The 11,940-nt window shown below is 47.9% G+C and overlaps 1 protein-coding gene across 5 annotated transcripts in view; it reads right to left on the bottom strand.

The window, feature by feature from the left end:
* Positions 1-479: 479 nt before the first annotated feature.
* HLF (HLF transcription factor, PAR bZIP family member) overlaps positions 480-11,940 on the bottom strand; it is a 52,332-nt gene continuing 40,871 nt past the window's right edge. For 3 of the 5 annotated variants that reach the window (XM_026513195.4, XM_057317739.1, XM_048223956.2), the window contains exons 3-4: positions 7,896-8,116; positions 480-2,842 (exon numbers count right to left, since the gene is read on the bottom strand). In XM_026513195.4, the coding sequence (XP_026368980.1) occupies positions 2,624-2,842; positions 7,896-8,116 (440 nt within the window). In that variant the 3' untranslated portion in view covers positions 480-2,623. The remainder of the gene's footprint in view (positions 2,843-7,895; positions 8,117-11,940) is intronic. The other 2 variants (XM_026513196.4, XM_048223958.2) reach the window with 1 other exon arrangement.

Raw genomic sequence — 11,940 nt, 5'->3', positions numbered from 1 at the left:
AAGAACGACCAGTGCTCAAATATAGTTTTCTCAGCTACCATTTCATACAGCAGTGAACCTGGACGGTCCACAGTGCACCGCTTCTCCACTAAAAGATACTGCCTGTCTTTGTTTTAGTAAGGACTGCCCCCACTTAATCATTCCGCCGCCACTGGTCTTTTTACCTATAAAAACGCCAACCCTGAGCGACCCCCTGTGTCTCTTACTGAATACGGCTTAGTCACGTCTGCTTCAGAACCTAGCCGAAGGTCTTACTTATTGCACCAACTGTATACCTGAACAATGCATGTCGATTCTGATGCTCTCCCACTTCCCACCGTCATCTGTGGCCCGGGACAAAACGAATACCTAGTAGGAATATCCTACTGGCCAGGTTTCCCAAGACTAGGACACCATGGCGGAAGCTTTGCTGGAGGACTGACCAGGAGACCACCAGGTCACTGAAGAATTAGATACTCTGGAGGCAGGAGACTAGAAAATCCCGTTGATGAAAAGGTGTTTTAATCTAGCACAAATTGTTTCTTTGCAATCACAGCAGAATCTCTTGACATTACACAACTTTGTGAAACAAAAGAACAATCGTCTTTAAAGTCAAAACACCTATCAGATTAGAAACCATACACGTAACAACGATATCAACCTTATATTGCATAAGACGCACGTGCCCACAGAGGAGAACAGAATTGTTTGGGGTGCTTGCAGTGATATTTCATTCCAGGAACTCATAACTTTGAAGTGAACATTTTCGTGGCAGATGCTTTTCCTAAAAAAAATACTGTATCATCCAATAAATATTTGACTAACATCCACTTTGTGCTTTTGGGTGACGTTAACTGACTTCTTTCTGAGACCTAATAGGAAACAAGAAAGCTCCTTCCATATTTTAGAGCGGGATTCGTCACACCAAGCTTCGATACTGTCATAAAATTTTAATTTAAAGCAAAAAACATGCTGATGTATCAGTGATAGGCTTAAAATATTAAAGACTTCAAAAACCCCCAAGCGCTTCTTCTCTGTACAACATTGATGAATATATATCTTTGCTATATAATTTTAAAACATGGAATAGTTTTCCTTTTCTCTTTGCTATATATAATATATGTCTTCCAAAATACATTGTCAGTATTTATATCTGAAAAATACTGTACAAAAAAGAACTTCCTATAATTACTCTGTATAAACATTAAACAATTTAATAATCTCTCCTTTTGGTCTATAGTAAACATTTAAATTGATTGGATTAACCACAGTTTGTGACAACACCATCCTCTTCTGAGATACACCAGTGTCTTTTACATTCATTTTTCAGAAGTCCACTTTATAAGAGCACATACGTTCAGAAAGCAAACAGAAAATAAGAAACATAAGCTCCAGAATCATTAATTTATGAAGCATTCAAAAACGACACCACTAGGAAAAAGGGTCTTACAAAACATCAACTTCTTAACTTAATTAACTGATTTTTAAAAACAGCAAGGTATAATTCACAAAAATATATATATTACAAAAAAATGGGGAAAACTGAATCTTAAGTAATTGTTTTGAGTATCAAGAGGGATATGGAAAAAGGTAACTAGAAAAGTGGGAGGGTGGGGGGACGGGAGAGGGGAGAAAACAAAACCAAACATATCGATGTCAAAAGCTGTTCCAAGATGCAATTTTTTTTTGGCTCCTACACTGATAAGTTAACCCCTCGTTCTGAGACCTGGCATTTCCCTCTGCTTCCCTGTCCTGGGGATGTTCTGGGCATGCTCAAATGCATTACTGTAATTTTTGTGTTTTAAAAGACAGTGAAATTCTTAGGTAGGGAACATATCCTATGTCCACTAGTAATACTCAGGCAGCATGCTCTAGCGTACCATAGGATTATTGCTTTAGGTACAGACGGTGCAAAAACACACTCTGTGTTCTAGAATAGTACTCTTACTTATCTGGGGTTGGTAGAATTAAAAGGAAACTTAGTAGATAGCAGTAAGTAAATATGGGATCTAATAAATCTAAACAGCACTTTAAATTTGAAGACAATTATCACCAAAACTGAAAATATGAGGAAAGCAACCTATAACCGAGAGAGAGAGAGAGAGAGAGAGAGAGAGAGAGCGCTGCAGTGTAGTGCTAAGTGATTTCTGTGCACCTTATTAGCATGGTAACTTACAGATTAAACAGAAACGAGAGCTCGTAGTCTTGACAACTGAGATCTACTAGTTTACCAGGGCCCTGCTCGGTGAAGCCCGGCAGAGGGTCCTGGAAGAGTAGGCGGGAGCCACCGGGAGCGACGCTGGAAGGGGCAGGAGTGGAGAAGGAGGGAGGGAGGGGCAGGAGACCCCACGCGGGGGTGGGGGAGGTCTCCACAGTCCAGTAAAAACACGGCACCTTTCTTTTTCGGAACTGAAAGACGATGAGAGGGCTACCTTAACATGGCAAGTGCAAAGGCACGCGCGCGCCGCGGACCATACAGGAGCACAAGCACACGCGCGCGCGCGCACGGACACCAGAACGTGAGTCAGTTGTGTTTATGCCTCTGGTAAAGTGCTGATGTCAGAAAGGTTGCTTCGGGTGTGGTGCTATCAGGCGGGAAACACACTGTCCATCTATTCAAAAGCCAGCCCACAAAACCGCCATCCTACAGGGGCCCATGCCGGGCCTCGTACTTGGCAAGTATGTTCTTGCATTTGCCCAGCTCCTTCCGCAAGTCAGCCACCTCCTGGCGCAGGGCCGAGTTCTCCTTCTCCAGGAAGGACGCCCGGATTGCGATCTGGTTCTCCTTCAGCCGCCGGGCGTCGCGGGAGCGCTTGGCTGCCATGTTGTTCTTCCTGCGCCGGGCCCAGTACTTGTCGTCCTGCTCATGAGTCACAGGGGGAAGGAAACAAGACGTTAGATTTCAGCCGCAGAAGGGCTCGCGGTGGCGCCCGGGCACCAGGGACCCGGGCATCTCACCTCGCGTCTCCTTCCCTGACCGTCTGTGCATGTCCGTCCGACACCACGGCCCGTGCGCCACGGCTTCCCTCCCGCTGCAAGGACGCGCCTGCACCTGTCACGGCGCGCCCCTCCTTCCTCTCTGCATGGCCCGACGAGGTGACCCCAGAGGCCGCAGGAACGCCAGTAGCTCACCTCACACCCTAAACTACCTTCAGATCTCTCTGCGTTCTTTGATGAAAGTGTTATTTTAAGAACCCTTTCCTTCCATGAGTGCTCGGATGCTTGTTGGTAGAAGCCCATAGGATGTGGTTGCAAGGCGACTTGGCAGTATGTATCAACTGTTGAAAGCACTACCATTGATGGAGCAGCTCCCGTTCCAGGGTCTCAGCCTCCTCCGATCTGCATGCGTGTGCACACAGACGCGGGCACAGAATTTTCCCTGTGGCATTGTTCCTCACAGAAAGAGCTAGGGGGAAACGAATCAGTAGGAGATTTAATAACTACATGATGACGGAGTCATACAAAAGGATACTCTGCAGCTGTTACAAATAATGATCCAGCTGAACCCAAAAGATGTTGACGATATACACTATGTGGGTGGAAACAACGGCAATTCGCTGATAAATATGTATGGCCTCATCCCACTTTGGTTAAAAAATGATAATACTGTATATTCATAGAAAGAGGCCCAGAAGGATTTATACCAAGCTATTAAAAGTGGTGACTCTACAAAGGGAATTGGAGGAGGGACGCCAAGGTGAGAGGTAGGATCTTTCACCTTTTCTATCCTTCTGACGCATATCCTGGTAATTAAAAAAAAAAAAAAAAAAGAACACAAAAACTTCCACCTGCCACTGCTCATATTGCCACTGCTCACCAATATGCTCATATTGGTGGCTAGCATTTAAATAATTTACTGTCATTTCCTGTTTAACTGTTCTCTAGGCCTGAATTCGCCTGGGTACTACTTGAATGTGCATCCTGTCCTTTCCCCTTCATCATTGCTCCCCCTGCCAAAAGAAAAAATTTTCTGAAGACGAAGAAATGTAAATCTTTAGACCTTACCAATTCATCAATGGTGCCACCTGGTGTGTTTGGCAACCCTTTCTTTTCAAGGACTTGAAACAGCAAATCCCTCCATCCTAGGAGGGGTCACCCAGAATGGGTGGGTTGAGGCCAGTTCTTACCTTCCCCCAGGATTGCAAGGCACAGCTGGCCCTGGAGGAGGTCACATGGGTTGGGACCAAGGCTGCAAGGAAGGCCCAAGGTCGGTGGTGCCCCCATACCCGCCCATTACCCTCGGCAAACGTGTGCCCTGCAGAGACAGGAAGTGTGAGAGAGCGCGTATGCCCAGGCATGCGGCCATTCACAGTCTGGTACCGGTACCTTATTTATAAAGCACTCCCAGCCTTCTACATGTTTCATAATGATATGTAACAAAGTGAAAAAGCGATCTTCCTAATAGCTGCTTCCCAATAGCTGGTACTAGCATCCTTCTTTTAGAGAAGAAGGCTGTCCTTCGAAGAATAGCTGGATAAGTCAGCTCGGGGCAGGTGTGCTGCAGCCGTTGGTGGGATTTGTCATTTGGGCTTGAGAAAGGGGGCAAGGGTCTGAAGGAAGTGGGAAGAGGCCAGGCCAGCTGGATGGCGTGAGCTGGGAAGAGCGAAAGGAGAGTCAAATGACTCTACAGAGGCAGGAAAACCTATGGGCATATTAACAGTGAAGCTTCCAGTTCTGATGGCAGCTGTTGGGTTACTTTGATGCAAACCCCAATCCCAAGCCCCCCTCGATAGTCTCAGAAAATTACCACAGTCCATGTTCCTTGGGTGTGTGGTTTCTAAGATCATTCAAAAGAGGAGCTGGGGCGCCTGGGTGGCACAGCGGTTAAGCGTCTGCCTTCGGCTCAGGGCGTGATCCCGGCGTTATGGGATCGAGCCCCACATCAGGCTCCTCCGCTATGAGCCTGCTTCTTCCTCTCCCACTCCCCCTGCTTGTGTTCCCTCTCTCGCTGGCTGTCTCTATCTCTGTCAAATAAATAAAATCTTAAAAAAAAAAAAAAAAAAAAGGAGCTGACTTAGGGGGTATCAGAAACTGACCCAGGGGCCCAGGAACGCAGGAGGTAATGGAGTGCCTGAGAACAAGCCCCTGGGAGATGGCAGAGGCTGGGGGCAGGGTGGAGGGAAGGGAAGGGGGGTGTACTGCCATAGACCATGGACTTAATAGGTGTGTGACTGGGTGTTCAGGACCAGGGGAGTCAGCAGCTGACCTCAGGGTAACAACCAACTTTTCTGTCTCTTAGAGCTCTTCTTACCTCTAAGGTGTTTTCATTTCCCAGCCTCACCTGTCCACACAAGCAGGGGAGCTAGGAAAGGTGTAGAATGGGGACCATGTCAGGTGGGAGGGGAGCTGGGAGGAGGAGTGGAGCTGAGGACACAGAAGGCAGGAATGAATGATGGAAGGAGGACTGCCCTGGACCAGAAAAGCAGCTTGCCCCCCTTTGTTACCACGGAATGGCTGGGGGAGGGGGAAGCAGTCTATTGAGGGGGGCTGACAAATCTGGCACTACATTCCTGTCCTCTTCTCCTCTATTCCCAGGAGCAGGGGCCATCTAGCTACCCAGTTACCCCACCCAGCAAGGGCCCACCCAGTCCCGCCCCATCATCTTCCTGAAGGTCTAGTGTTCGGCTGCCTCCCCCACTGCCAAACCCCCTCCCAACAAGTCAACGATCCCTTTTTCTTGCCCGACTAGAAGTTCCTTGAGAGTAGGAACAATGTCTGTTCTGGCTCACCTCTGTATATCCCCAGGGCTTGGAACGCACAAGCGTTTCAAAAATATTTGTCAAGTGAACGAATGAACAGTTAAAAGCATGACGACATCAAGGTGATTAAGCTGATTCTCAGCTAGGAATCCCAGGACCAGCGTTGGTTACTTCTCCCAGGAGATGCGTGTTAACTCACAGGAAAGGTTCCAGGGAGGGCTCTGGCAGCTGTGGGGAAGACCACTTACTGGCGGGGCCATTTCCCTTGACTGGCTTGCTTGTGCAATGCTGGGGGCCACACATAGCTCTCCCACCCACCTCCAGCTCATCCTCTCCGCCAGGAGAACTACGTTACAGCTCTGCTTCTCGTTTCCACATGAGATCACGGTCTGTGGCCTGAGGCTTCCCTCACAACTGAAGAAATCCAAGGACACTTGGCAGGAGAACATTCCTGCCTGCTACCCACCTGCCATGGGAAAAGGTCAGGCCTGGCCGTGACAGCCGTACTACGCGTAATTCCAGCACACAGTTTTCCCATGGCCTCTCGGTTGCCAGGGTGACCTGGGTTATTCAGTAAGCCTGCTCTTTGCTTTGAACTTGTAAATCTGGAGACCCTGGGAAGGTCTGGCTGCAAGCTAGAGCTACCACTCAGGATCGTCCTTCCAAATTCCTTTCTGTTCAAAAGCAGACCCGTGCGGCATGGCTCCCCAGTTGAGTTGAAGAGACGGGCTCTAAGGCACGTGCAGGGTCGGACAGCTAAGACGAGCAAAAGCAACCAGTCGAAAGGAGAGACTCAGCCGCCCAGGACCTGAACCCCTGGCTCTTTCTTACCCTCTTGTAGTCTGACCATCAGTTTCCAGACTTGTTTAGGGTTCGCAGTGTGACTACTATGAACTTTACTCTTCGGATTCTTAGGGTGACAGCTACTGGGGACAGCCAACATGCTGCAGTGACATTTCTGGAAATTGGAAGACTTGGGGACCGGGCCTTCCACGAACCAGCAGTGTTCACCTTACTTCGCCTCTCTCCCTGCTCCATGTCCGCAACCGCAAAACGGTAATTTTGGTCTAACGAACCCCTGAGGTCCCTTTCAGCCCTGACATTTGATGAGTCCACCTCACTCAAGATAATCTCCGGTACGTAGATAATGGCAGTGATTTCAATCTGCTGACTTCCTTTTCCCCCAGTGCTCTTTCTAGATGGCACAAACAGGTACTGGTCTGAATCAGTTCCAGGACCATGTCCCAAACTCCCATGTGCCCAGCCTACAAGTGACTCCATGCACACCACAGTTAGTTTTGCAAACAGGGGGTCCAAAACTAGAAAAGGGCTAACTATGCCTGGTTTCAAGGCCTCGAATGTATACAATCATCTCTCCATTGTACATAGGATTGGACGGAACCATAAACACAAAAAATTCTATGCCATGGCTAATCAAAAATGGTTCTATTTTGGAATTAGTGGACATGGCATAATTTTGGAAAGAATCCTCTTCCTAATTATTGTTAAATGTGTCAGATTAATTTTGTTTCAAGTCGTATCAGACTTTGTAAGGTAAGTCTATTTTCCTTTATAAATAATGTGTCCCCTCAACATAGCAGAAAAGAAACAACCTGGAATGAACCTTTGTTGAGATATTCAAGTGACCCTTATTTAAGACACAGTTAAACATTACATATAAGTATGTAAGGGAACCCACCAGCTTCCGTAAGAAAATCCCACCCGGGTCATGCAGGGGTGGAGAGAGGACCTATCTCGGGTTGTTACTCCCTGGGCCTCTAAGGCAAAGGCAGCAATTGATTACCAATAAATTTCCCAAGGGAAGGTGTAACCCTTGAAGGACTTTGTGGTCCAGATGTCCTTTGCAAGTCATTTCTTTTCTCTTTCCAACCCTGAAACATTTTGGTTTGATTTTATTGGGCTTTCATAGGCTTCCCTGCAGACAGACGCAGGTTTGTCTCCTCCGTGGGCTGTAAATCACTCCAACATTCTATTGCTTCTCCTTATTTCTGAGCTATATCAAGACACGAAAGGCATCTTTCAGAAGACACCCAGGGAGAAAGCAACTTGCCTAGAGTCACATGCCAAGAAACAGGATCAGAAATCACGAGTCCTTTGTTCACTGGCTTGTGTGATCTTCCTGAAGGTCACGCTTCTATTCTGCCTGTTGGTCCCACCCTCCATGTGCCCAAAGCCTGATGACCAGTTCCAAATTACCTTCAGATCGTCGGGGATGAAGACCTTGCGTGCTTTCTTGATCATGGGCTGCGGCTTCAGTTCTTCCTCAGAGAACTTGCGTTTGCGAGGGTCAAACATTTCCTGGCCCGGGATGCTGGAGAGGGCAAGGTCTGCCGGGTCTGGCTCGTAGCCCACCGGGACCTGGATGGTGTCGGGATCAATGGGACTCGGCGTATTGCGGTTTGCTGGCAACAGCTGACCTGGAAGAAGGCAGGAGCGCGCATTCAGGAACACCACCGGAGCCCCGCCAGACAGCCACTTGGCACTGCTCCGGGATGCGTGGCAAGAGTCTTCGACTTACTAGGTGACTAACGGTACTTATTTTATGCGTCCTCACCATGCTACTAAGAACACAGCAGGTTGAGGAGGACTTTACTCCTGTCAGATCAGGCAAAACAAAGACCCACACGCATGTTTGCAAACTATTAAATAAAAAAAAAATGCATGCATTCATTCTTTCCTGTAACACATTCGTGGAGCACCAACTATGTGCCAGGCTCTCTGGTTTTTACCTTTACGGTGTTTTCCAGGCAAGTCAAGGTATCAGACCCATAATGAGTCCGTTAGGATACAGTGAAGGGGCGGGGACAGAAGTAAACCTCACTTCTGGAGCGTGGGGGACAGTACTTGACATGAAGGGGGTTAGGGACGCTTTCTAGAGGTGATACTTGGTGTAGCTGCGACTTGAGACAAACAGTAATTAGCAAAAAAGGTAACCCAGGGACAAAAACAGGCCAGAGGGCCATCTTTTCGAGGGGCCACAAGTCGTCTTGGTGGCTATAGCACGGGCTCAGAGCACCAGCTGGCGTGCAGAGAGACATAATGCAGGAGATGCGGTCAGGAGGGTGCGCAGTGGGGATACTATACCAGGCCCCCAACGTCACTGAAGGATTCTGAGCTGCGGAGGGACAAGCAGAGCTCAGGTTTGGAGAGAGGACTCGGGCGGTGTGAGGACTGGCCTGAGAGGCGCGGCTGGAGACGGAGCTCGGCTTCCAGGCTGCCGTGATGACCCCCGAGTGGAGCCCCGGGCGCGGTGGGGACAGTGGGAAGAGGGCGGGTTCACGAAGTATCTCACAAATTAGAAAGGACACATCGGGGAGGACCTGACTTCCACGGGAAGGTTCTGCAGGCCCAACCACTGAAACGCACAAACGTCATCCCCCGAACAGCGGGATGTGTCCTCCCGGTGAAAGTGAACTTAGTAACAGCCCGCGATGTTTACGTGGGCGGCCCTGCGTCTTAACTTCTAATTTCCTCTGAATTTTACAATTGCTCCTTCCACACCCAGAGAATAAATGAGAGGAGACAGCCTGGCGGTGTCTGGCACGCCGCTCCCCCATTCCTCACTGCTAATGGTCGGACAACGTGTGAAACATCCTTCAGGTTTCATTAAAACCTACCCCAGGTCGAAGCACGAAGCCACTGGCTCCCATCCTAGCTGAACTGTACAACCACGCTCATCTGCTTTCTGGAAAGGCCTGGTGGGGAGCCTGCAAAATGAATGTTCTGGGTGACCTTTGAGGTCCTCGCTCCGCTTTGAGCTCTCTTTGTATCCTGCTTGCCAAAGAGGAAGAGCTGGGCCCCCGAGGCATTGGCAGAGGACAGAGATTTCTCATTAGCCAAGCTGCAGCTCAGCGACGGCTTCTAGAGACTGCTGGGTTCGGTATTGGATGGTGTCAAGCTGGATTTGATCTTGTGCCTCTTGACATTGCCTCAGACAATGAGCCATATCTGAGTCAAACGGGGATTTTATTTTCCCTTTAGAAATTCTCTTTGAACTTAGTAACAAAGCTCCCCGATGCCCTATCGCTCCCGGCACCGCTCCTTCACCACCTCCCCCACAACACGGGCACACGCTCAGGCATATGTACCCTCTCCTACCCTCTGGAAGCATCTCATGATTAATGCTTCCCAACCCTAACTGCTCCAAGTTACTTCAGCATTCTGTAATGATGCTATATTGCAAAGTTCTCCTTTCCTGCTTTATCAATGTTAAGCTTCACACACACACACACACACACACACACACACACACACACCTCTACTGGACAACATGGCCTTTCATGTTTTATCTACGTTATGCCCACCCCACTCCTCGCTGTGGTACCTCCTTCAGAGGTCAGCGTCTACAAAGAGTATTCCTTATTTAACGGTGGCCCTCTGAGACGCGGGGCTCCGACATTCATTCGTGGACATTCTAACAATAACACTGCACATTCAGGCAGAACTTTTCTTGGCTTTCTTTCTCTCCAGACGTTTCTTTCACGGAAGTAGGTCAGGCCTACCTGCAGAATGCAGAAAACCTAACTGGCCCATAGACCAGGTCAGTGGCCTCCCCGGCATCAAGACAGCAAATGGCAACAGACCTAAGTGAACCTGAGACACACAACCAGGTCCTCTTTCTCCCCACAGATACCCTCGTGCCATCTTGTTCATCTGTATTTTCTAAGGAGTCGACTCTGCTGGACTCACTGCTCCCCCCCTCTTTATTCCAAAATGTCAACAGTGCCCTCGGGTCATGGAAAGGAGGATCTTTATTATTTTGTCCTACCTTGGTGGATTTAAAAACAATTTTTTTTGAAGATTTTATTTATTTATTTGATAGAGAGAGCAAGAGAGCACAAGCAGGGGGAACAGCAGAGGGAGAGGGGGAAGCAGAGCCTGCTGTGGGGCTCGATCCCAGGACCCCGGGATCATGACCTGAGCCAAAGCCAGACGCTGAATGACTGGGCCACCCAGATGCCCCGGATTTTCAAAATTTTCACGGAAGAATTTTCAACCTAAGAATGCATCATTATATAAATTTTGTAAACCACTGCAAAATTTCAACAAATGCAGACATGTGTCAAGAAGTGCCCCTCTTCCCTGTCCCCATCCTTCTTGCTTCTCTTCCCAGAGCTGACTGCCCTTAACTGTTGGGGGTGAGCCTTAGGTGTTACACATAAATGATTTAACCCAAATAGGATTATACTACCCACATACCTGAAATTACCTTTTCAATATACCATATACAATTTCCCATGTTAGTACAAATAGAACATTGTTCTTTTTAAAAGGAGAACATTGTTCTTTTTAAAAGGCGAGTAGTACTGAGACGCCTGGGTGGCTCAGTTGGTGAAGCATCTGCCTTCGGCTCAGGTCATGATCCCAGGGTCCTGGGATCGAGCCCCACGTCGGACTCCCCACTCAGCGGGAAGTCTGCTTCTCCTCCCTCTGTGATCTCTCTCCCTTGCTCTCTCTCATAAATACATAAAATCTTTTAAAAAAAAGGGGGGGTGAGTAGTATTTACCTACTCATTCCCAACTGCTGGACTGTTGGCTATTTTTGTAGAGGGGAACCTAGAGGTAGGGGCTGCTCATCCAGAAGGTGTGTGTATTTTGTATTTATGCCTGTACTGCCGAACTGTCATTACCTATTTACACTTGTACCAACATTTAGGAGTGCATTTCTGCACAATGTTAATTTTTAAAATGTTGTCAGTCTGATAGACACGAATATCACTTTGTTTTAATTTGCATTTCCCTTATTACTACTGAGACTGAACACCACAACTATTTATTTCCTCTGCTATGCACCACCTCTTCCTGTCTTTTGCTCTCTTTTATTTTTTAAAAAGATTTTATTTATTATCAGAGAGGGAGAGAGAGAGCACAAAAACAGGGGGAGTGGCAGGCAGAGGGAGAAGCAGGCTTCCTGCTGAGCAAGGAGCCTGATGTGGGACTCGAACCCAGGACCCTGGGATCATGACCTGAGCTGAATGCAGATGCTTAACGGACTGAGCCACCCAGGCGTCCCTTTTGCTCCCTTTTAAATGGCTTTTGTTGCTTACTCATTTGTAAGAACTCTTTATAGACTGGATATAATCCTTTCATCTGATCTATGTATAGAGAGGTTTTTCTCCCAGACTGGTGTTTGTTTTCTAACTTTGCTTATAGACTTTTCCACTATCGGCAAGACCTTACATTGTAATGTAGTAATATCTTGGAATCTTCTCCTTTATGGTTTCTAACTTCCTTATCTTCC

Source organism: Ursus arctos, unplaced genomic scaffold, assembly GCF_023065955.2.
Source record: "Ursus arctos isolate Adak ecotype North America unplaced genomic scaffold, UrsArc2.0 scaffold_24, whole genome shotgun sequence".
In the NCBI taxonomy this organism is placed as follows: domain Eukaryota; kingdom Metazoa; phylum Chordata; class Mammalia; order Carnivora; family Ursidae; genus Ursus; species Ursus arctos.
The sequence above is the reverse complement of the archived record's forward strand: the minus strand, read 5'-3'. Positions and strand labels throughout refer to the sequence as shown.